The following is a 27,166-nucleotide window of genomic DNA, read 5'->3' as shown; positions in this document are numbered from 1 at the left end:
AGTATTTTTTTCCAAACTTCTTATTTCCTATGACATAAGATATGCATAGGTATAAACATTATTACCAGTTCCAAGAATTTTCCAAAAATTTCATTCTTAAAATCGTTATAAAAAAAAATAAATAATCATTGCATATGTTACACCATCTGTCCAAATTTACTCACAAGAAAATGTACCAACCATAGCAAGTATACTGTAGCTGCTGTTTGAAGCCACACAGCTAAATAATCTGCTATGTTGCATCACATAAATTACCAGATAAAATGCATTTACAAACTACATATTTTCATGATTATGGAATTAGAGTAGCAATTATCACGTCTGTTGATCTATATTAAAAGATGTATAATCAAAGATGACTTTGATGACTTCCATCTGCATCAGCACATATGTTTGTCTACTTTTATTTTCTAAATAATTGGATAAACAATGTTGAATAACTTGAGAAAATATGGGTAGTGTGTCTTGCCTCATGCCATGAGCCTTTTGTCATTTTTTAGATTTGTGTCATATGCATGAGAATATCCAATACTGCATTATCATAGACATTTTAATTGTATAAACCTGGGCTTTGTGATAATTAAAGTGTAAGAACCTTATTACATTGGCACCCATTTCATTGATACTAAGGCAAGTTTTACTCATTACTTGTTTGAAAATGAACAGGCGGCACAGTGGCTAGCACTGCAGCCTTGTAGCGCTGGGGTCCTGGGTTCGAATCCCACCAAGAACAACATCTGCAAGGAGTTTGTATGTTCTCCCTGTGTTTGCGTAGGTTTTCTCTGGTTTCCTCCCACACTCCAAAGACATACTGGTAGGGAATTTAGATTGTGAGCCCCATGGGGGACAGCGATAATAATAAAGCGCTGCAAAATATGTTAGCGCTATATAAAGATCATTATTATATTACATGGTGCCCATAAGAGTCAATTTACTTTGATCCCAGCTGTACTCCAGAGTTAAGGCCTGTTTAAACACTTCAGTTTTTTTGTCAGTTAAAATCCGGCAAAATGGCGGAAAGCGGATCCGTTGCTAACTGATGTGAATGGATGCCACCGGACTGTTTTTCTGACGGATCCGATGAATGAAGAATTTTAAAGGAACCGCAGCCCGGGGAGGGGAGGGGAGAGAGAGAGAGAGATTTTTTTTCCAGGCGCCAGAACAGACTTTTGGGTTAAATTTCAGGCTGAGTGAAGTCTTTCGGGCATGCGCAGTGTGAAGTGCGGATCCTGCCGCCCGAAAAAACGTTACATGCTCCGTTCGGGCATGTCGGCGGACGGCAACATTTTGGCGGATCCGCCAAAAAACGGATCCAACTGATGGCCATCCGTCAAGATCCGCCGGTAATGCAACTCAATGGGAAAAAAAAGGGATCCGCCAAACAAAATAGCGGATCCGTTTTTTTTGCAAAACGGCGGATCTTGACTGATGGACAAAAACTGAAGTGTGAAACAGGCCTAAGCAAAAAAAAAAGCTTTATACTAAACCATTAAAAGAACATTACTGGGTATGGGGAAGCTTGGTGGATTGCTTCTGAGGTATGTGTGGCCTGGGGGGAATCTATTCCAGAAGGTGTCCCCTGATGCTGGGTTCAGCAAAGGAGCCTTTTTGCATTTTCCAGGGTATATAGGCCCAGCAAACTAAATGTCTGTGATAGAGGTGTAATTAGGATTGTTAAAGGGGCATCCTAACTTGGAATATGTACATTCACTGCATAGTACACCCTTGTACTAGAAAGTAGAAATATACATAAGCCCTGGTCTCTGATGGTCAGCTATGCATTCAGAATTTGGCACTTGCCATTTTTCAAAACAATTTGACTGTGAATTATTCTTATTGTGTAGTAACATAATCAACACAATAGATATTCAGGACTTGGCGGTGCTTAGGGCCGTTAGATGCTTGATCCCTCATGGTCTAGACATTATTTGTGGTGTTCTTGGTGACAAGTGCTTGCTATGAATTTCTATGGTAGGTAATGCCCAGACACATGAAAAAGACATAACTCTAAGAAACCTTCTCCAGAAAACTGCTCACTAGTTTCTGTGAGAGAATGCTGTGGGCATGCCCTGTGGCATGTACAAGGAATAAGATCTCACCTATTGTTAGTGGTGGCTGTGTTATCTGCCTCCATCTTTATAATAGAGATGTTACCTACCCTTGTAATAGTGTCTCTGATGGTACCAAGATGAGTGCTGAGAAGTGATCTCTGCAGAGCATAACAGATAGTTTTTATGTAGCTTAAAGGCAATCATTAATAACCTGACCGATTCTCTATTTGTTAATGACAATTATGTCTTCAAGTGGTGCTAGCTGGAAACCAACGCAACTGTGATGGATGTAATGTAAAATATCCATGAAAAGGTCTGATGTACAGCCTCGAGATTGTCACTAATGAGTGAATAAAGGATACGCAACATATAGAAATATACACTGCTCAAAAAATAAAGGGAACACTAAAATACCACATCCTAGATATCTCTGAATGAAATATTCCAGTTGCAAATTTTAATTCATTGCATAGTGGAATGTGTTCAGAACAATAAAACATAACAATTATCAATGTAAATCAAAATGAATATCCCATGGAGGTCTGGATTTGGAATGATACTCAAAATCAAAGTGGAAAATCAAATTACAGGCTGATCCAACTTCAGTGGAAATTCCTAATGACAAGGAAAAGATGCTCAGTATTGTGTGTGGCCTCCACGTGCCTGTATGACCTCCCTACTGTACAACGCCTGGGCATGCTCCTGATGAGGCGGCGGATGGTCTCCTGAGGGATTTCCTCCCAGACCTGGACTAAAGCATCCGCCAACTCCTGGACAGTCTGTGGTGCAACGTGACGTTGGTGGATGGAGCGAGACATTATGTCCCAGATGTGCTCAATCAGATTCAGGTCTGGGGAACAGGAGGGCCAGTCCATAGCTTCAATGCCTTCATCCTGCAGGAATTGCTGATATAATCCAGCCACACGAGGTCTGGCATTGTCCTGCATTAGGAGGAAACCATGGCCAACCGCACCAGCATATGGTCTGAGGATTTCATTTCGGTACCTAATGGCAGTAAGGCTACCTCTGGCGAGCACATGGAGGGCTGTGCGGCCCTCCAAAGAAACGCCACCCCACATCATTACTGACCCACTGCCAAACCGGCCATGCTGAAGGATGTTGAAGGCAGCAGATTGCTCTCCATGGCATCTCCAGACTCTGTCACGTCTGTCACGTGCTCAGTGTGAACCTGCTTTCATCTGTGAAGAGCACAGGGCGCCAGTGACGAATTTGCTAATCCTGGTGTTCTGTGGCAAATGTCAAGCGTCCTGCACAGTGTTGGGCTGTGAGCACAACCCCCATCTGTGGACATCGGCCCTCAGACCATCCTCATGGAGTCGGTTTCTAACTGTTTGTGCAGACACATGCACATTTGTGGCCTGCTGGAGGTCATTTTGCAGGGCTCTGGCAGTGCTCCTCCTGTTCCTCCTTGCACAAAGGCGGAGGTAGCGGTCCTGCTGCTGGGCTGTTGCCCTCCTACGGCCCCCTCCACGTCTACTGGTAGCGCCTCCAGCCTCTGGACACTACGTTGACAGACACAGCAAACCTTCTTGCCACAGCTCGCATTGATGTGCCATCCTGGATGAGCTGCACTACCTGAGCCACTTGTGTGGGTTGTAGAGTCCGTCTCATGCTACCACTAGTGTGAAAGCACAACCAACATTCAAAAGTGACCAAAACATCAGCCAGAAAGCATTGGCAATGAGATGTGGTCTGTGGTCCCCACCTGCAGAACAACTCCTTTATTGAGGGTGTCTTGATAATTGCCTATAATTTCCATCTCTTGTCTATTCCATTTGCACTACAGCATGTGAATTTGATTGTCAATCAGTGTTGCTTCCTAAGTGGACAGGTTGATTTCAGAGAAGTTTGATTTACTTGGAGTTATATTCTGTTGTTTAAGTGTTCCCTTTATTTTTTGGAGCAGTGTAGTTTGGCTTCCCATTGGTTACCCTTTCAGTATGTTGAACTTGCTAGAATATTTAAACTGGATTTTTATTTGTTGCTATAGAAATTTATGTTAAAAATGATTGATTTTTTCAGACTTCCACTTCCAACCTCACCTTGTAAAAAAATATCCGAGGATATTTTGGAAGTTATGAGCGACCCTTTAACTAAATGATATTCCATAGCTGTTCAAAAAGGCCTACTGCAACAAAGATATTCCAATGGTGGTCCCAAAGAGAAGAGGCTAGGAGCATTGTGCTCAACAATCAAAAATTACAATATTTGCATTAATATAGAGTTTGTTTCCTTCACTGCTGTAATGGCCCATATTCCTGGTAAATGAAACCATGCAAATTAAATTAAAGTGAAGGTTTTTGACATGTAATCTGAGGACAACATAATATAGGGCAAGAGAGCCTGATTCCTGCAATGTATCACTTACTGGACTGCTTGGTGCAGTTTTGATAGAATCCCTGATTGGCAGCTTCCTGTATACAGTGTATATTGTCAGCAAGCTGCCAATCAGTGATGGGGGTGGGTTACACAGATTAGCCTGACTGTTGTGCATGTGACACCAAGTCAGACAGTGATAATCTCCTGCTGATAAAACACAGATTGTATTGAAACTACAACACACAGCTCATTGAATGACACATCCTTGAAATCAGGCTCACTTGCTCTGTATTATGCTGCCCTGAGATTAAATATCAAAAACCTGCTGACAGATTCCCTTTAACATCTTCTGCACCTGACAGTTTAAGCAGGACTGACCAACCAAATGTGTGTGAGGATGTCCTGATTTTCTCCTGATAGCAGATGTCTGGAGAAAGAATGACCTGCCTGTTAGACTTAAACATACCCTATTCTTCTGGCATATAAATGGCTGCCAAAGGTGTATGACAGCAGTTTCCTCTCACATAGAGAAAATGCAAACTTAGACAAGCCAAGAGCGCATGTGTCTGGAGAGGTTGGAAGGATAGTGGTCAGCTGAAATTGGGCATCAACTATTTAAAGTGTTTTTAAAGTGTAACCCCTTCACTCCTCTGTTTTCATCTTCCTGACCAGGTCAATTTTTTAAATTCTGACCACTGTCACTTTATGAGGTCATAACTCTGGAATACTTCAATGGATCCCACTGATTCTGAGACACATTTTTTTTTGTTAGGACGTTATAAGGGTCAAAAGTTGACCAGCGATTTCTCATTTTTCAAACAAAATTTACAAAACCATTTTTTAGGGACCACCTCACATTTGAAGGGATTTTGAGGGGTCAATATGACAAAAAAGACCCAAAAGTGACACTATTCAAAAACTCCACCCCTCAAGGTGCTCAAAAGCACATTCAAGAATTTTATTAACACTTCAGGTGCTTCACGAGAACTAAAGCAATGTGGAAGGAAAAAAATAACATTTAAGTTTTTTCAGAAAAAATTTACTTTAGACCCAAACTTTCTTATTTTCACAAGGGTATCAGAACAAAATGAACCATAAAATTTGTTGTGCAATTTCTCCTGGGTATGCCAATACCCCATATGTGGGGGAAAGCCACTGTTTGGGTGCCTGACTTGGAAGGGAGGGAGCATCATTTGACGTTTTGAATGCAAAATTGGCTAAGATCGATGGTGGGCACCATGTCGTGTTTGGAGACCCCCTGATGTGCCTAAAAAATGGAAACCCCCCAATTCTATCTCCAACCCTAACACAGCCCTAACCTCAATCCTAGCCCGAATACACACTTAACCCTAATCCCAACCCTAACCCCAACACAACGCTGTCCCCAACACCTCAATCGTAACCTCAAAACAACCGTAGCCTCCAACCGTAATCCCTACACAACCCTAACTCCAACACAACCCTAATCCTAACCCTAACCACAACCATAACCCCAACACAACCCTAACCACAAGCCTAACCCCAACACCACAACTGTAACCCCAACACAACCGTAATCCCAACACAACCCTAACCCCAAAACTAAATCTAGCCTCAACCTTAACCATAGCCCCAACCCTAACTCTATCCTCAACCTTAACCCTAGCCCCGACCCTAACCCTAGCTCTAACCCGAACCCTAACTGCAAAGAATGTAAAAAAAATACAATTTTTTTATTTTATTATTTTTATCTAAGAGGGTGACAAAGGGGGGGTTTGATTTACTATTTTTTGATTTTGATCACTGTGATATGGTCTATTACAGTGATCAAAATGAACCAATAGGAAAAATCTCCTATTGTTGCTGGGAACCGGCCGGCAGATCTCGGTGGGCGCACTGCGCATGTGCCCGCGATTTTCTTTCAGGAAGATGATGCCGTGCCGGGGACAGAGCAGGAGGGTCTGGAGATCGCGGAGGTACTGGGGGGGGGCTCGGGGGACCCCATTTCTCTCTAGATCGTATCAGAGGAGAGAGAAATGAATGGAAAATCTGACTTTTTTTAATTCGGTGAATAACAGTGATCATATGACTGGGAATGGTAAGAACCAACCCGAATCATGTTCTCTGGGGTCTCAGCTACCCTAGTTAGCCGAGACACCAGAGATTTTCCAATGCTGGGGGGCGCTATATGTCCTGTTCCATCTGAATTATGCTTCTATGGTTTGTATAGATTGAATTATTATTTCCATTCTTTGTATAATTGTCTTGCATTTGTTCTGCTGCCACCTGCTGGTCTTTTTTCTGTATGGCAGCCTGCAGCTAATTAATTCTTGTACATGCCTTTCACTTCCGGTTCAGAGGTCACTCCTTCTCTTCCTCCTTCCAGCCATTGTTAGTTTCACTTTCTCCTGGGAGAGACATGTTTGTACCGAGCTGTGAAAGGCATCAGTCTTTTGACCACACACACACACTTTGCTGCTCACACCTTGCTGTTAACACTCTGCTTTTCTGGAGAACTTATTGTACTGACAGTCTGTCATACGCTGTATGTCCAGATTTCCAATTAAACAAGTCTGGACTGTACAATCCCTGGTGTGCATCATCTCTCCGGACGCTGAGCAACATATTGGTCCTGTCTGCCCTGCATTGAGGAAACGAAGGCAGGACCTCTCCCAGCCCCAATCAACTATACCTCCATTCGCCTCATGTGGGGACAGAACACTATACATTTATATGCTGAGGAATAAGGCCCCTTAACTGCCGCTGTTAAAAGGCTTATCGGTGGTCGTTAAGGGGTTAAAGGAAGAATCAGCTATGATCCCGTGCTGTCCTGTCTGTATCCTCTATTGCTTCCTCCGCTGCCCAGGAGCTGTGGTATGATCAGCCCATGTCCCTGTACGGTCAGACACAGCCATTACACACTACACAGCAGGGGCACAGTTATAAGGCTATTTCAGCACTGGAACATTCTTTTAAACACATCCAATTGTGGAAATTTTTTTTTTATTCAAAGATCTGTCATGTCAGACCAAAGAAGTTCTTCACCAAACTTTGCGAAAAAGATGGTCACACAGTTTATGATGTATTTGTTAATTGTATGCTGTAGCATTAATGGAGTTTCCTACTACTTTGATAATGATGATGATCTGTCCTTAGGTCACCAGTATGAGATTGGTGGGGGTCGTAAGGATAGAAAATCAATATCAAGATCATCATATCAAAGTACGAACCACCCTTTTAAAGTATCCCTTCTTATAAGATAAATTCCATAATATCTAGCAGGAGCAGCATTAATCTACTATTCGTCATTTAGAGTATAGCAGTCATGGTGAACATAGGCGCTTGTGAGGTTCCCTTGTTTTAGGATGATGCAAACGTCTCATAACTGTACTTTTCAGTTAAACTCCTTATCTTCTATATATTTCTTTGCAGTGTGACATGCAGTCATTGTCTGTCGAGGAACTGAAGAGATTATTATACGACACTTTTTGTGAGCACCTATCCATGCGTGACATTGAGAACATTATCTTGACTGAAGAGGCTGGAAACCTCGGAACAAGAGGGGATTGTCCTGTAGATATGGAAAGCAAGTATTAATCCTGTGTGTTGGTTCAACTGTGGCCATAGTTGTGGAAGCTCACAAACACAAAATAATGATAATACCAATTTATTGTAACAAACTTATCTATTCGCTCCAGAGTAAATCTTCAGCTAAATCCTTAGACCAGTTATTGAACATGGGAAACCAAGGGTAGTTTTCTATCAAATTTCAGTCTTCTCAAACATGTTTCAATGAATCTGTCACCATGTTTTTGTTACACTACCTGAGAGCAGCATTATGTAGGGGCTAAGACCCTGATTCCAGCAATGTGTCACTTGCTGGACTACATGTTGAAATTTTAATAAAATTCCTGTTTTATCTGCTGCAGTTCTACCAGTTCCCTGAATACTAAGCTTTATATAAACCCTCCCACACCACCACTTCTGTGTACACTGTGCATAGGCAGAAAGCTACCAATCAGTCAGTTGTGGACTACATGGCAGCAAGTTTGCTAGTCTTCTAGTGATAATCTCCTGCTGATATAACAGTTATTTTATCAAAACTACAGTAAGTAGCCCAGTAAGAGATTCATCGCTGGAATCAGAGTCTCTATCTCTACACCGTGCTGGTGTAAGGGTCGGCCAGGACTATAGTCGTGGCCAGAGACACTAAAGCATCTGTGTCCAAGCCTTCCATCACAGAAAAATACAATCCACTGTTCGATGTACCTGCGTCTCCAGGTTTGGGCCCCCCTGGGCACTTCCCAAGCGGCAATGGCCCCCCTCCGAGGCGACTCCCAGTGACTGAGACACAGTCCATGGTAACTTGAACGGTTTCTTTACTGATAACTTCACACAATATATCCACAGTTGGCACATTGTAGATGACACATGCATCTTTACTTGCTTCCTCAGCTCTCCCTACTTTGCTGATGTTTCTATACGGCTCGTACCCAGACTGGACGGTCTTAGACTGCTTCCCAGCTTCTTTCTGGCCTAAACTTGCCATGATGACATTTCCTTCTGCCTGTTTCGCCCCAGACTTGAAATCATCTGCCACCTGGTTTAGTTTACTCTGGAAAAGCATCGGACCCACCTGTGCTGTTCCCTGTGAAGCTACAGCATCCTCAGCTTGTCCGACTCCCGCCCTAAGAGCATCCGCCCAAGCTACAAGTCGCCACATCTTCTCTACTGCTTTGACCCACTATACTGATGTCCAATAGCCGTGGATAACTTGGACTGTTGTTGCTTATCGTTGCGTGGCTGCTGAGCCGTCCTGGGCCTATAGCCCATGTGGACACTTCGGGCACCCTGGCCCGTCTGAACTAACTTCCTTCTCATCTAACCTTAACTCCCGGCAGCCCCTCCTACACTTAACCCTATCCTACTAAAAGCTCTATATACTAGAGTGCCCCCCTCTAGTGTCCCAAAGGGGGCACTGCACTTTCCCAATCTAAAACACAGCATTACACAATGAAACAACATATTTACAGCAAATGGTAACACATATAACAGTGTGGCAATACCATTCATTCTGGGTGATAATACATGATGCCATGTAGCAGTACCACCAGATTATTATAAAAACATTCAGAACATTAAGAGAGAGAGAGAGAGAGCAAAAGAATAGCATCATTCCACCTCCTTACACTGGTCTTAGATTATGCTGCAAAATCCTGGTGACATTCTCATTAATACATTAGAGTTGGCATATGATTGCTATACTAATTCATAGAATATAATACACTTTTTGTTTTTTTGTTTCAGCTTCCCCAAATCAACAAATCCGCCAGACCTGTGTCCGTAAAAGTCTGATCTGCGCCTTCGCCATCGCTTTCATCATTAGTGTAATGCTAATAGCTGCAAATCAGGTCCTGCGCAGTGGCATGAAGTGATGATGGGGATATCAAGCCATGAACTTAGATGTACTTTCAGGAGTTTCTCCTGCCCATCCCCCACTTATAAATGGACTGCGGTGTACAGAGGAGGAGCCCCTAAGATCTCGAGAAATATGGGACTTACCCTCCGGTGTCTGAATGTGCATGGGAGGATTTGCATGGAAAATGCATGGGCATTTAAATTGTCAGGTGACCATCTGTGCTTTTAAAATCTGTGACACGAAGGGACTTTCTATATATAATAGGTGTATATATGTATACGGATATATAACTCTATATTTATGAGCAATAACAATTTTGGTCGCTAAAGGGTTAACTCTTTGGCTGCTGGGCACAGGGTCAGCAGGGTTAATGAGCTCCAGCTAATGTGTAATGTTTTCTACATAGCACCGGAGAAAGGCAGCACTAAGGTTAATTTGTCTTCCCTTCCCCCACAATATCATTCGCCTTAGCCCCCTAATTTGCTGAATGGGTTGATGTTAAATGTAGCGCTCTCTATTCTCCTTCCATATGTCTACGTTGAAGTATCTGCTTGAAGTATAATTGTCCCATACCCCGTTCAGACGTTTTCTCTTGTGACACCAGGGGGATTGCTATGAAGCCCCGATTCCCTTTGCTGCAATCGCAATGGAAACCCAATAAGCTTCTGGCTGCTTCAAGAGCAAAAAAATAATTGCTATTGTTATTTTTCAAAGCAGGAATGTCCGTCCTCATGATAAAGTATCCCTGTATAGAGAATATTACCATTCTATTGTTTGCTGAGGATTTTCATCCTATCCATTTAGTTACTATTATCTCACCTCCTTGTCCCTTTTTGCTTTACAGTTTTTTTTTTTTATAAATTCCGCATCGTTCTACTCTGTATCTCAGCTTCGATGTGCACATTCTCTATTCTATTGCATTCATGCATTTCAGCATCTATCGCTTCATTCATAGTGTAATGAAATTTTGTTATATATACATTTTGTCATCTTCTATGTTCTAACAATAGGGATTACATCTGTTTCATGCAGGAGCCTGAATTACAAGTAGAAAAGTAAGGTTCCCTGCAATTTTAATACAATCGCTGTACATTGAATTACATAAACATGCAGTCTGGTTTTCAACATAATCGTCTTCTCTGTTGTTACACTTGTCTAAGCAGTAGACCAAAGCAACAAATCCTTGTAAAAAGATTTCTCCTGCTCGCAGCCATCTTCACATTTCCACTTTAAGGCTATAATCAGAAGTGCCACAGTCAGGGCTATAGACAGGATGTGTCAGAACTCTCCAAGACGTTCACAATGTCAAAAGCATTGGGCAGCCAAAAACTCATTGCAAAAGTTATTATATATATATATATTTTGGCCTTTTTTGCTGCAAAAAAAAAATAAAACTTATTCAGTTTCAGGTATTTCAGCACTAAATTTCCCTTCAAATTATTCTCATCTCAGCCATTCTGCTGTACCCTGCCCCCTTTGTGAAATTTACAAAAACAGTTTATTTCCTTACTCCCAATTGTTTGTGGTTGCCCCGTGGAGAAAAGACTTCAAATATCCGTCAGTAACATCCCTTGAAATAAAACTCCTCCTATGGCCACTGATTGGCTGCAGTGGACATGTGATTAAAAGTAAAGACTGATAGAGTCACGGGAGCTTCTACACTGGATTGCCAAGAGACAGGCGGTTATTGGTTAGTATAGTATTTGTCTGCTGAACTCGTAGCTTCTTCCGCTTTTTTGACTTTCGTCCAAGAGAAGTAAGAACGCAAGCCCTATAGTAAGAAGTAAGCCCTAAAGTGGCTACTGATCGGCTTCAGGGCAGCGACAATGCCGGCCCAGCTCCTGGGAGGAAATTGACTTTGTTCCTCTCAGCAGCTTTTGGCTTTCAGTCATAGAGGTACAGCTTCAGTCACCCTTCAGTACATAGTGAGCAGTGGCTCTAACCACGCCCAAGCACTGACTGACAGCCGGTTCACCAGCGCAACAGTACAAAACCAGCTGTCATTCAATGCTGTCGGCATGGTTACAGCCACCACTCACTATTTACTAAGAAGTGGTTCTCTAGCTAATACTAGAGAAGAGAGAGAGAGGATTCAAAAAGATTTAAATAAACTGGAGAAGTGGGCAGCAACTAACAGAATGGTTTTTAACAGGGAGAAATGCAAAGTACTACATCTGGGCAATAAAAATGGAAAAAACATATATAGAATGGGAGGAATAGGGCTAAGTGACAGCACATGTGAAAAAGACTTGGGTATACTAATAGATCACAGACTGAATATGAGTCAACAGTGTGATGCAGCAGCAAAAAAGGCAAATGCAATTCTAGGATGTATTAACAGAAGCATACAGTCTAGATCACGTGAAGTCATTATTTCCCTCTACTCCTCTTTGGTCAGACCTCATCTGGAATATTGTGTCCAGTTTTGGGCACCACATTTTAAAAAAGACATCAACAAACTGGAGCAAGTTCAGAAAAGAGCGACCAGAATGGTGACCGGTCTGCAAACCCTGTCTTATGAGGAAAGGTTGCAGGATTTGGGAATGTTTAGTTTGCAAAAGAGAAGACTGAGAGGAGACTTAATAGCTGTCTACAAATATCTAAAGGGCTGTCACATTGTAGTAGGATCAACTTTATTCTCATTTGCACAAGGAAAGACTAGAAGCAATGGGATGAAACTGAATGGGAGGAGACACAGATTAGATATTAGAAAAAACTTTTTGACAGTTAGAGTGATCAATGAGTGGAACAGGCTGCCACGAGAAGTGGTGAGTTCTCCTTCAATGGAAGTCTTCAAACAGAGGCTGGACAGACATCTGACTGGGATGATTTAGCGAATCCTGCTTTGAGCAGGGGGTTGGACCAGATGGCCCAGGAGGTCCCTTCCAACTCTACGATTCTATGATTCTATGATTCTATTAAAGTCATGGCCGCATCTCTGACTAAAAGCAGAGGCTACTTGGGCCGCACAGCTTAAGAACGCTTTTAAAGGGAATCTGTCCCCCCTTTTTTGAGATATCATATAATGATATCATTCAATTGTGTGTCACATAAGGATTCTCTTAGTACTTTTGCTTCCCCCTGACCCCGCACCTTTCATGCATAAATACCTTTTTTATATCGGTTCAGATGTATGTAAACTGCCACGGTCCGCGGTCCGATGGGCGGGGCTTATTCACCTGCTCCCCCCTCCCTGTCTTGCTCTACACAAGAAGAAATGTGTAGTCAAGACAGGGAGGGGGGAGCAGGTGATATCTCAAAAAAGGGGTGACAGATTCCCTTTAAATCTGCAAATTCTCACCAAGTCTGCAGGTTAATGGCATTTTTTGGCATGACAGGTTCCCTTTCAATTTTAAGTCCAAGTTTATAGATTTTTAGGTCCTGGAAAATAAGGTAAAGCGAATCTATCACTACGATTAACCCAAAGATTACAGGATGTGAAATTCCAAAAAGATTTATAAGTTATGAATAAAAACTCAGTTTCCATGATCTACGTTTTGCTTAAAGGGAACGGGGCAGGATGCACCAGGCACTGGCTGGATGAATTCAGATATATGTTTGACTCTGCACATACTTTAAAAGCCAGCCAGGTTACTAAGCCGCACTGGTGATCATTTAAAAAGGCCGTTCCCTTGCGACTTCTCACACCCTCTCTCCTTGAGTGACAAGTCTCTCCCTTCGTGCATGTGTAAGGATAGACTTGTCAGGCATTGGGATCTGATTTTTCGTAGAGTCACCAGTGCAGATTGCTCCTTGGTGTCTCTTAAATTATGTTCTTCACTGACAGACCGCAGCATTTCAGAGTTGGCTGAAATCATGCAGCCAGTATCTGATACATGGTGCCAGTGGTTCGGGCAGCATTTATCAGCTGTCAGGTTCCTTGTAAGTTTGATAAGCATGAGAGAACATGGATCATTTGTGTCCTCTTCATCAATAAATTTTCACCATCACTTAAAAATATGTTGCACAACCTAAAGGCAATAAATCCTCCACGATTACAATAAACTTCATCTGACACAGTTGTTTCCAAAAAAAAGGTCATCATTGTTAACCTGGCTGTATAAACAACAAATCATTTGAGAGATGTGTCCGTCCTCTATCGGCATAATATTAATCTGTAAGACATCAGTTATAATTAGCTACAGGCAACGTGCGCTGAAGAATAACATAGGGAACCTTGTCTTATAACGTCCCCTCGAATATCTGAGTCATCTTCACGTTTGATGGATCTGAGTGATCTGCCTCCTACTGACTTTTCCAGTAGACAAGGCCTTTGTATAGCGCTGCTAAAAATATGTTGAGTTGGCTATGAAGTCATAATGTTAAAAATGTTCATCCCATAAACTGTTATCCCCTCACCAAAGACAGGCTGATGAGTATTTCTAGAACAGGAGGTGAGTGAGGTAGGTGATGTCACTCCTACTAATACTTTTCCATCGTAGGTATTGGTAACCGTGACACTCGATTCTCAATGCGAAACTGAACTGAGCAACAATCCTTTTCAAGTTTGAACGTTATCCCCTAGCCATGGGATTGGGAATAACTTCCGGATTGCTGGAGATCTAATCGCTGGCACCCCTACTGATTTCGACAACTGTGTGAACGAAGCAGTGATCGATTATGCGCACTGCTGCTCCATTCATTGTTATGGGTGTGCTGAAGACCAGCCAAGTACAGCGCTCAGCTATCCCTGGCAGTCCTATTAAAATTAAATGCAGCGACAATGCGCATGATCAACCACCACTCCATTCACAAGGTTCTCAAGATTGATGGGGGTCATACTAGTCAGACCCCCCCCCAGTAATCAGGATGTTATTCCCTATCCTTTGAGAACACCTATGCTTTAGGTTGGAGCTAGATGACTAAATTTAAAATCCCAGTTCAAAAGTCATCTCTTATTCACCTTCCATTTTTCTAGCCTTCCTGATACTAATATTCTTACATTCGATCCCTCCAACCTACAACTGCTACAGCCTCTCGGCACTGTTCCTCTTTCTCCGTTTTTTATCCTTCCATGGTAATTTTATGTTCATCTTAAATCTTTGGGTTTTTGTTTGCTACAAATGTGTTCTGAGTATGTAATTAGCTTTATTTTACTCTTCCCCTACATTATCAGATTTCTGTTTCCTTCTCGCCCATCATTTTGCGTAGAATTATACCTTTCCGATCTCTCTGCAGAGAGCCGCACTCTTCCTTTATTCCTAGATTCTTCCGACCATTCTCTGTTTCCATACCATGCGTCATTTGTGAATTTCTCATTTTCTAAGAAACCCTACCATTTGTCTGAACTCTTCTATCCACGTAGTAGAAGAGTGTGGATTGGAATGGGGTTGGATATTTCACATCTCAAGCCCACATTGTAGCCTGAAATCGCACCGCAGGAGATGACAGCTTGACAAGCAGTCTGTTATACGAAAGGACTGCAATTTGTCCTTTTTTTTTTAATCCAAGGCACTCCAGTGGTTATGTCTCCCATCAGGAGTTACGTATTCTACGTTTCCCAGAATGATGTGTGACATTGCAGATCGGCCAGCCTCTCCAGCAGCTATGTGCCATTCTGATTCCCTGCACATAAGACTAATCTGCGGAAGTTATTGTATCCTCACAATGAGAGACAGGATAATGAGCTCTCGGAGTGACAGCCTGCAATAATCAGCTAATGCTGCATTCATTCCACAGCCCGGCTCACCTCTGCGCTCACCACCTGTCTCTTCAATTACCACACCTCCTGTCCTCCTCATTCTCCTTCCCGGTTTGTCCTTCTCACTCCTCTTTTTTTTTTTCTTAAATATTTTGATGACAAAGTCACAGGATGATATAAATCTCATTTTCATATCTGTCATAAGATACATCTCGGAGAACAGATTATAAACAGTAACACCTCATCTCATTGCGTCTCGTCCATCTTCAACTCCTAAACCTTTCATATAGGATGTTTTTTTCCTCTTGTATTGTTTAGTGGTTTCCCTTCTCCAATAATCTCATTTTTTCACTTAGACACCTTCATTGTTATGTATAAGCTGCTAAAGCCATACGTGATGATTTACATTATACCAAAGTAATGTGTTACGCTAGGAAGGCGATTCCGCAATACGGCGTTGGGCTTGCATATTGCCGCTGTGGAAAATGTCACCAACTGCTTCGGTACATTGGATGGTGCGCGGTGGGCTGCAGATTTGCATAACTGTGTTTGGAGAATGTCGGAGACATAAATGCTCAGGTTTGTCATTGGTCCTAGCATCATTGTGCCGCTTGCTAACATATGGTTATCATATTTATTTGTTTCTCATACGTCTTAGTCTATGACAACGTTATCCACTTTACCTGACACATATTTATGTATGGGTGTCATTTTTATCTGCAGGCGGTTAATAATAGGACTTACATAATCTTTTACCAATTTGCTGGTCGAATGTCAAAGGCGGCATACCACTAGACATTAAATAGAGTAAATCCAAAAATACTCTAATGTGACACCAGTGGGTTATATCAGATGATCTGGAATCCCAACGTCCATTCCATGCTTAAAGGAAATCTGTCACCAAGTGTTTCCTATGTAATGTGAGAGCAGCATGATGCAGGGATAGAGACCCTGATTCCAGTGATGTGTCACTTACTAGTTTGCTATCATTTTGATAAAATCTCTGCATCGGATCTAGCAGTTCTCTGAATGCTGAGCTCTGTATAACCCCACCCATGCCGCTGATTGTCAGCTTTCTGTGTACACTGTGCATAGGCAAAAATCTGCTAATCAGTGGTGGGGACCTGATTATACAGTAGGAAGACTACATGGCATGACACAGCTAGTCCTTTAGTGATTATCTCCTGCTGAATATATAGCAAGCAGCCTAGTAAGTAACACATCACTAGAATCAGGGTCTCTGATCAAATATCATGCTGATGTTAGATTAGATGGCAAAAACCTGCTGACAGATTCCCTTAAAGGGCCTTTTACATGGGTTCATAGATCAGCTTATTCCTGATCATTGCTCCATATGAACATGCCCATCAATCAGCCAACAAATTAGTTTGTAGATTATTTATGCTTGTGTAAAAGGTAAAATCAAAGTGATAGTGAGCGTACTCGGATAAGGTGCGCGTGTCTTAATCGAGTATTTTTGACTTCATGTCGCACGGCTGTTCAGCAGCTGCAACACATGCAGGGATTGCTTGATTGTTAGACAATCCCTGCATGTGTTGCAGATCTCGAACGGCCGCCGAGACTCAAGCTTTTTTTTCAAGCACATAGAAAATATTCAATTAAGACACAAGCATGCTCAGATAACACCTTATTCAAGCACGCTCGCTCATCACTAATAGTTAAATATCATTAAGCCCATCCCCTCGATTCAATAGGTATGTGCTGCAGACAATAATGACAGGAAAGGGACCGAATGATCATACGAACCATCATTCATACAAACTAAAAGGATCCCAACTCAGAGCAAGGAGGACAATAATGTAGCTTCCTTATCTAAATGACTTGGCATGTTCTGCGTGAGCACGATTGCTGATAAGGTTTTAATTACACGGCCATATTTATAGTCCATGTTCTTGTCCATATTTTTAATAGAAATATTACATCTTTTTATCTCTGCTGAGATTTGGTCCCATTTTGGGTAAAATAAAGTAAATGGACCTAAAAAAACAGTTATATAACTGAGCCACAAGTCAAAAAAGAAGCTATTTTTTCAATTTCCATAAATAAGTTACACCTCTTGGTATGCAAGACCACACTAAGAACATATAGCCACCACCAACACACATCTAATGCAAGAGTGGAGCTACATAATAACCATGGCGGTATCATTTAAGAGACAAAATATGATTGCTTTGGACCTATCTCTGATCAGACATTAAATTATAAAATGAAATTATACCATTATTTTTTGCCTTCTGCCACCACTACAGGGATTTGAGACGTTTACTGCATACTGCCTGTGCACTGAATGCTGTAATAACACTCTATATCAGGGGTCTCAAACTCGGCAGAGTAAATGGGCCGCACAGAAAAAAAATTTGAGCTGGGGGGCCGCATTCCTTTCAAACATAATACACCTCGTACACACACGGCTCCGCTCCGTACACCTCGTACACACGCGGCTCCGCTCCGTACACCTCGTACACACGCGGCTCCGCTCCGTACACCTCGTACACACGCGGCTGCGGGCCGTACACCTCGTACACACGCGGCTCCACTCCGTACACCACGTACACACACGGCTCCGCACACCTCGTACACACACGGCTCCGCTCCGTACACCTCGTGCACACACGGCTCCGCTCCGTACACCTCGTGCACACACGGCTCCGCTCCGTACACCTCGTGCACACACGGCTCTGCTCTGTACACCTCGTGCACACACGGCTCTGCTCTGTACACCTCATGCACACGTGGCTCCGCTCCGTACACCTCGTGCACACACGGCTCCGCTCTGTACACCTCGTGTACACACGGCTCCGCTCTGTACACCTCGTGTACACACGGCTCCGCTCTGTACACCTCGTGCACACACGGCTCCGCTCTGTACACCTCGTGCACACACGGCTCCGCTCCGTACACCTCGTGTACACACGGCTCCGCTCTGTACACCTCGTGCACACACGGCTCCGCTCCGTACACCTCGTACACACACGGCTTCGCTCCGCACACCTCCGCTCTGTACACCTCATGCACACGCGGCTCCGCTCCGCACACCTCGTACACACACGGCTCTGCTCTGTACACCTCATGCACACGCGGCTCCGCTCTGTACACCTCATGCACACGCGGCTCCGCTCTGTACACCTCATGCACACGCGGCTCCGCTCCGCACACCTCGTACACACACGGCTCCGCTCTGTACACCTCATGCACACGCCGCTCCGCTCTGTACACCTCATGCACACGCGGCTCCGCTCTGCACACCTCGTACACACACGGCTCCGCTCCGTACACCTCGTACACACACGGCTCCTCTCCGTACACCCCGTACACATACGGCTCCTCTCCGTACACCTCGTACACACACGGCTCCGCTCCGTACACCTCGTACACACACGGCTCCGCTCCGTACACCTCGTACACACACGGCTCCGCTCTGTACACCTCGTACACACACGGCTCCGCTCCATACACCTCGTACACACACGGCTCCGCTCCGCACACCTCGTACACACACGGCTTCGCTCCGTACAGCTCGTACACACACGGCTCTGCTCCATACACCTCGTTCACATGCAGCTCTGTACACACACGGCAAGTCTCTGCTCCATACACCTTGTACACACGGCTCCGCTCCGTACACACATGGCTCCATACACCTCATACACACACAGCACCGCTCCGTACACACACAGCTCTGCTACATCCATCCTGTAAACACCTCCTGACCCCACACAGAAACTTTACCTCAGCCAGCACCATGATAACCAGCACAGACAGCAGCGTCTTGCATACACGGAGGCCCCTGATCATGTGAACCCTGGACTCCTCCCCCTCCTGTGACCTCGTCACAGGTCCTGTGCAGAGTGCGCACACAGAACAGCCATCGCGGATCGCATGCTCCTGAATGCGCGCCTTCCCCCTGCCTCAGGGAATGAGACATGTGGTTTTTGATTCCTCTGCTCTATATAGTCAGGCCCGTAGCTCCCTGCAGTGGTTGCCGCAGGCAGAATTTTTGCATTTTACTATATCTGTGCTTGGACATTTGACTTACGAAAAAGGTAGTAGGAAATTGTCACAGAATAAGAAAATTAAAATGGCGTTTAAGGGTGGATATTTACTTTATCCTAAAAATAACAATTGTACTGTTAATATGCGCTGTTGTTATGCAAGCCTTATATGATGCGCTAACCTCGGCCCTTCCGATTCCAATCTTTCACAAGTTGGGATATTGGGTGTAGAGATACACGAATGCGCTCTGTGGTGGTCAATTACTGAGGCAGCCATAAGATCCACTGGTCCTATATAACAAGTTAACAGGCAGCACATAGACAAACTATGAAACATGTTGTTTCCTTCTCAGATTTTAAAATTTCCATTGTGTACAGTATATCTAAATTACCTTGTGGGCACAATTAAATTCATATTAATATTAAAGGGGTTTTCCCCAGATCAGAAATAATTTAGCCAAGGTGCAGGGGGATGCAATAAAATAATGAAAGAACCTATAAGCTTGATAATCCCACTACCATTCTAACGCCGCCGCACTGCTGCTCCCCAGGACTCTTTGTCCCCGAGTACTCATGTGAATTCTACGACTGCCATCAGCACTTTAAAGCCTAGTGACTGACGGCAATGGCCAAACACCAGCTCCAACAGTAGGTAGCATGATGGAGTTGTAAAGAGAGGTGAGTATAAGTATTAGGCCAGGATCACACACAGCGAGATACGGCCGAGTCTCGCAGGTTAAAACCAAGCTCTGGTGCCGGCACTCCGGAGCGGAGCGTGCGGCTGCATAGAAATAAATGGAGCCGCACACTCTGCTCCTGTGTGCTGACAGCAGTGCCGGGTATTACCATGCGAGACTCGGCCGTATTCCTTGCATGTGTGATCCCGGCCTAATTGTCGTTTTCTTTAAATCTGACATCTCACCCTGTCTCATTTTCCATTTTTTTCTGCTTTCAAAACCCTTTCATGTTAAGTGTTATTAAAATAACTCTGTTGCAGAGTAAAATAATGTATCTGGCAAAACACCCTTGAAGAGCGGTGACAACCCTATAAGTCAATGTCTGACCGGTTACTAAGCCTTGCAATATGACCAAGGGTAAGTGCCCAGGTGGAAACTCCCCTACAGTTAGCCTGTTTGCACCTTATCAGTGTACAGCAGAGTCCGTGTGTCTGTACACAGGCAACGCTCCATGGAAAACAAAGGGATGCGAGTTAGGTCTCTTGTAGATCAAAAGTGACTATCTTGCAAAGTACCACCTACACTGAATAGGGGCAAACACCCAAAACAGTTTCTGGCTTGGCATTTAGCCATGGTCATGCACCAAGGCTCATTAAAGGCCTTACTATGTAGCTACCTCTAATTGGTGGCACTTGCGAGAAGATTGCCTCCAATTGGTGGCACTTTCCTGTAAAAGTCAACAAACTCTTGAAGGAGAATCAGTAATCCTCTGTCCGCCCCTCTCAGCCTCCTTCTACGTTCTCTTATAAAGTTGGTTCCCAATGATCCTTGTAGCTTTGAAAATTTTAGCACATTTGAGTCCTACGTAAAGTAAATGATTCTCACTACTGAAATGCCCGGTAATAAAAGCCATAGAAATAAGAGGATATATAACGTTTATAGCTGACTTTTCTCAGCGGAGGTATATAGGATATTATTATTAAATGGCAAAAATTGCAATTGCTCCATTAATATTCCTTTTCTGAAAACTTAATGAAAGGTATATTGATGACCAAAGAAGAAACACATGTACCAATGGAGATATAATATAATAATATACAGTATACATTTTGTAAATGGGAAAAGGGGTTGGTTTTTCTTCCAGTTTCTAGTTGGAAATGTACAGTTTTCTGTGGATCAGGGATCGCCCAATTCTCTGTGGATTGACACTTGAGAATTCCGGTAGGCATGGCCTATTATATAATAAGTAGGTCGCAATGCTGACTTAATACAGTAAGCAAACTGTTTAACTGAAAACTACTTCTGCCAAAATTTCCCACTCTAGCCTACTAGTAAAATATTCTATAAATGTAAAATATTACTTAACACAACAAAATAAGAATTGATGTCTCATTCCCCATGTTTCTGTTTATCCTGCTATAGGTTTCCATGTAAATCGTGGGGCCTCAATATAGTTCTAGAAACTTTGACCATAAGTGGTGAAGGAGAGCGAGGTTGGAATATGCAGCAAGGGGAAAAAATGTGTTAAAAAGTCCATTGTGGAAAACCAGTCTCTGCAAACTAATTGGTTGCTCTTGCAGCCATTACGAGTGCTGATGCATTAGATTGCACTGTCTTCCTATGCTAGTGAGTTCTATTAGGTGCAAATTATTATCACAGTATACTTTTGCGGTAAAAATTGGTACCACACAACTAAAGGAAATATGTGAATTCCGGTGAAGGCAATCTACCCCAAAAATAGCTAGTAATTAGATCATAGCTGTTATGTTGGTACGATGGGTTAGGACATGAAAGCTGTCCATTAAATGCTTGTTTGGGCCTCATTCACATGTCCGTGTTTAAACATGAAAAAAAATGGTACCGGCGTCGTCATCAGTGTGTGGGATCAGTGTTCGGTCCGTGACTCCATTTGTATCATCAGTGTTTAATCAGTGTTTTTCACAGATGGATAAATAAATTACGCAGCTTCTCCTATAATTTGCAGTGTTAAATATGGACACCACGCCAGTGCCATCTATGTGCTATACGTGTTTTCAAGGACCCATAGACTTGGATTGACCCTTTTCAGAAAAAAAACAGAGGTGTCTCCATTAGTGATGAGTGAGTATACTCGTTGCTTATGTTTTCCCGAGCATGCTCAGGTGAGCTCAGAGTATTTTGGCGTGCTCGGAGATTTAGATTTCGTCATCTCAGCTGCATGACTTGCAACTTATGAAACACAAGCGAACCACAGGAGTTTTTGTTGAGTATAAAATTGCAAAAAGTTTTATTACATGTCCAAAAAGACCACAGTAACCACATATAAGAATAAAACACACGTGTGCTCAATTAGACACCACCAAGGGAGATTGGGCCTCTATATCAAATATCTTATATACATGTCATCCTGATACATATATAACCTGATATCCTATTCCCCCACATCAAGTATGTGTCATATCCTATAACAAATCCCAAAAAGGCACCATAGCTATAATGGAGCCCCTCATTAAGTAACAGGGGATAAGATAACCCTCTCTTTTTTGTCCGATAGTGCACAACCCATGCAGTGCTAAAACACAATTTGCTAGGAATCAGTAGAAAAGAGGAGAAAGGGGAGGAGGAAAAATTCCTTCTTACCAGGAATAGTATCAGAGCCCAGTTCCTAACGCACCCCGACACGCGTTTCGCTTAGGTTTTATGCCGCTTTCTCAAGGGGAGGTGTGTGGGAAGTTTGAGCAGCAGGACCTTAAGTATCCATGGTGATTGTGTCAGGTAACCATCACCTGACACATGCAGATATCACTGTGTAATGGCGGCGCATGCGCCGATCCCCAACCCTCCCATATCCGCGTCACCCGGCGGTGCCCCGCCTGCCCGTGAGGGAGGAGAAAACTCCCCGATCACAAAGCCTGCGATAGCTGTGCTGGATCCCGCGGGCCGGGAGCGGCCGGATGAAAGACGCACGCGCACCACAGTGCCACCGAATCACCGATGTTTAAACCCCTAATTGCATACCAACCAAAAGATTTTTGTCACCACCATAATTACAACAGTAAGGACACATCAATAAGTCCATATCTTTAAAGTGACGGTCCACGTAAGCCTCATGAATACACAAATAATTCTTTCTGGTCGTGCTGGTACTCCATTTTCAGGACGTCACAGAAATCCATGCCTCAAGCAGATATTCATTTTAGTCCATATAATGTTGCACCGATTTCCATTCTTCATATGGTAGGCTTAGAATTTCTTTATATGGGGTATCCCATGGATAAAATTTAAAGGTACATGCACCAGTATAATAATTTTCACTAAATAATAAAAACAAAACAACAATTAAAATATAAAACAACCACACACATAAAAGTATACCAATATGTGGAAGGATTTTATAGCAAACAATTTTACTACAAGAAGGGGCCAAAGTTCAGGGAGTCATTAAGGCCGAATGGCTTCATGGTACCCAATGTAATAATCCATTTTAATTCCCGTTGGGCCAAAAGTTTTTTAACATTACCCCCACGTATTCCAGTATGGACAATTTCAATCCCCCTCACCATAAATTTTGTTGGATCACAATTGTGAATTTCCCTAAAATGCCGGGGGAATTGTTTTTAGTTCTGAAACATCTTGTGCATTTCTTGCCCCCATAATATCCCACACATGTTCCCTCACTTGTAGTCTCAATTCCCTAGATGTTAACCCGATATAAATTAAATTACAGCTACAAGTAGCACATTGGTGGTGTCTAATTGAGCACATGTGTGTTTTATTCTTATATGTGGTCTTTTTGGACATGTAATAAAACTTTTTGTAATTTTATACTAAACAAAAACTCCTGTGGTTCGCTTGTTTTTCATATGTTATTTGGAGTGGAGATCAATTTTTGTCAGAGCACAGCACATTTGTGCATGGCATACAATGAGTCTGGATTTTTGTATAATAATGATTTGCGACTTGTAGACAGGCTGAATACATGTGGAAATTCCCTAACAAACAGGCATTCCACACATGTATTCAAGCTGTCTAGCAGTCGCAAATCATGCAGCTGAGACGACGAAAACTAAATCTCCGAGCACACCAAAAATACTCGGAGACCACCCGAGCATGCTCGGAAAAACCCGGGCAACAAGTATACTCGCTCATCACTAGTCTCCCTGAGTTTTGAACTGACAAACAGCTTATGAAAAAACACGGACATGTGAACAGCACCATAGATTATAAGGGGTATGTGTTCTATCCGTGAAAACAAACAAACCCAACGCACACGTGCAACATGGACGTCTGAATGAGGCCTCGGGAAAACCTTCAATTTTTTTTTAGATTTTATTTCTTTTTGAAATAAATTCCCAGTAGATAAGGATTTTTTCCCAGAATGTTAATTACACTCAAATCAAACCAATAATTGCCCCTTAAACATTTCTGTTTTGTAACATTGTTTTCCTTTTGCTTAAAAAAAATGTGGATGCAATTTATTCACCTACAGAAAATGTATTATCTATGCAAAACAGCAAGGTCAGAGTTTGTGGTTTTACTTTATATATTGTGGTTATTTTTTTAATCTTTCCTCTATTTTTTACCCTTAATGGAAACATACTGATGCTGTAGAAGTTGCACTTGTGTAAATGTACATTATGTTAAAAGTCAGTGAATTAATGTGTAAAAAATGTCCGTATGTCAACCAAACTGATTTTGATGTCTCCTGGACAAATTATTAATTGAAGTAGCATAGATATTAGTAAGTTTATTTCTACGAGTTTACTCATTAGCTACACAATACTGGTTACAGGGATTTTTTTGGACTAAACTAATATTGAAAAGCATGGATCCAGAGTTTTAAGAATATTTGGTCATGAAGTGCCTCAGTAATAACACTATATCCTAATAAATCATTTAAGGCCTTGTCACCTTTGGGTTTTTTATTTTCTAAGTGAGTGGCTGTATTTTGGTTATAAAGCATTGTAAAAATAGATTTTAATTAAAAAATGTTGTACAGTTTGGTATCACAGTACACAGTGCAGACATTCTCTTTTATGACCTACTTTCACTTGGTCATAAATCAACTTAGAAGATCTTCCAGGAAAAGAAAGATAAGAGTTACAGAGCATGTGTGATAATGAGCATACAGATGGAGTCAACTCATTATACAGTCCACTATGTACTGTGACATATAAAGGCTATAGAAGCCAAACTGTGCAAAATTGATGAAAAAAACAATATTTCAAAATGCTATTTTGGCCAAAAATGCAAGCATTTAAGTAGAAATAATTCCCCAAAAGGTGGCCATAGCCTTTAAGAACAATTCTTCAACATTTCAGTCCACAAACTGGACATGCGCATTATAAGTAAGAATCAGGGATACTTTACTGAAAGAATGAAATGTTGGTCATTAGTGATGAGCGAGTTTGCTCGGTACTCGAGATTTCCGAGCGTGCTCGGGTGCTCTCCATGTATTTTGGGCGTGTTCAGAGATTTAGTTTGTGTCGCCGCAGCTGCATGATTTGCGACTGCTAGACAGCCTGAATACATTTGGGGATTGCCTGTTTGTTAAGAATTCCACACATGTATTCTGCCTGTCCAGCAGCCACAAATCATGCAGCTACGGCGACACAAACTAAATCTCCGAGCACGCCAAAATACTCGGAGACCACCCGAGCATGCTCAGAAATCTCGAGTACCGAGCATACTCGCTCATCACTATTATTGGTCATTTGTGTGTTTTATTGCTCTCGACTAAAAATGCTATAATGTCATATGAATTGGAAAGATGCAGCGTGAAATAAAGCGTAATAAAACAAATATCTGCACAAATGTCAAAATAAAAGTGATTAAATTAATTGGCCATCACTTATAAGACACCATTGCCTTGCTGATGTTAAAGTTAGTTTGCCAAAAAATGCAAAATCTGACCTTTGTGACAAACTCTAGAATGCATTCTAAGGCTTGGTTATCAATTACAGGTTACAAACTAGTCAAGAAATATTCAGCCTGTTGAAAAGGTGCAACTAGATTCCTCTAATAATTACATAAAACTGTATGTTTGTACTTTCTGACTTCACTAAAAGAATTAGTGAGCTCCCAAATGGATCTGGTTGATCACACAAGCTTCAAAGATGATCATCTTACCAAGTTTGATAATTGACCAGAGGATCATATTGCTGTAGCAGATCATGATATTTTTATGAATCCAGCATTTAGAAATAATGGAAAATATTCATTGTCACCAATACTGCTTTGTTATGGTTAGTCTCCTGCTTGTCAATTTTTTTTAAAATGCTTGTCATCTTGAAGATGGTGTCTTGATTAAAGTATTCAGAAGCCTGTTGAAAAATCAATATATTTCCCACTGCTTAACATATCTGTCATCGGATGCTACTACTTCTGTCATTGCTAATATGTCATAATTTACAATTATGAGCGGGATTAGTTCTCATTTTTTCACAGTTTTACAGGGTGGGCCATTTATATGGATACACCTAAATAAAATGGGAATGGTTGGTGATGTCAACTTCCTGTTTGTGGCACATTAGTATATGGGAGGGGGAAACTTTTGAAGATGGGTGGTGACCATGGCGGCCATTTTGGATCCAACTTTATTTTTTCCAATGTGAAGAGGGTGATATCACACATCAAACTTCTCCCACTCTTGACACACTGACAGCAACACCGCAGAAGAAATGCTAGTCTAAGGGGGTCAGATTCCTTGTAGGAATGCTTGGACCTGATGTGGTGGTGCACCATCTTGCTGGAAGAACTCAGGGAACTTGCCATCTTCAGTGCATAAAGAGGGCAACACATCATCATGTAGCAATTTCAGATATCCAGTGGCATTGAGGTTTCCATTGATGAAGAATGGGCCCACTATATTTATACCGCATATACCACACCATACCATCAATTATGGGTGTCAGGTCCGAGCATTCTTACATGAACAGTTTCCTGGAAAGTGCTTTGGTCATCGTGGGCCAGCTGAATGGCCATCAAGGTCTCCCGATCTGACCCTCTTAGACTTTTATCTTTGGGGTCATCTGAAGGCAATTGTCTATGCTGTGAAGATACGAGAT

General features: G+C 42.4%; 1 protein-coding gene across 1 annotated transcript in view; it reads left to right on the top strand.

The window, feature by feature from the left end:
* The window catches only part of CABP7 (calcium binding protein 7), a 201,150-nt gene extending 189,273 nt beyond the window's left edge, over positions 1-11,877 (top strand). Inside the window, exons 4-5 of the mRNA XM_073554072.1 lie at positions 7,803-7,956; positions 9,678-11,877. Coding sequence (XP_073410173.1) covers positions 7,803-7,956; positions 9,678-9,805 — 282 coding nt within the window. The 3' untranslated portion in view covers positions 9,806-11,877. The remainder of the gene's footprint in view (positions 1-7,802; positions 7,957-9,677) is intronic.
* The last annotated feature ends 15,289 nt before the right edge of the window (positions 11,878-27,166 follow it).

Source organism: Dendrobates tinctorius, unplaced genomic scaffold (assembly GCF_039654945.1).
Source record: "Dendrobates tinctorius isolate UK_male_01 unplaced genomic scaffold, ASM3965494v1 ptg000206l, whole genome shotgun sequence".
Classification (NCBI taxonomy): Eukaryota; Metazoa; Chordata; class Amphibia; order Anura; family Dendrobatidae; genus Dendrobates; species Dendrobates tinctorius.
Note: the sequence above shows the minus strand (reverse complement) of the source record. Positions and strands in the feature narration are given on the sequence as shown.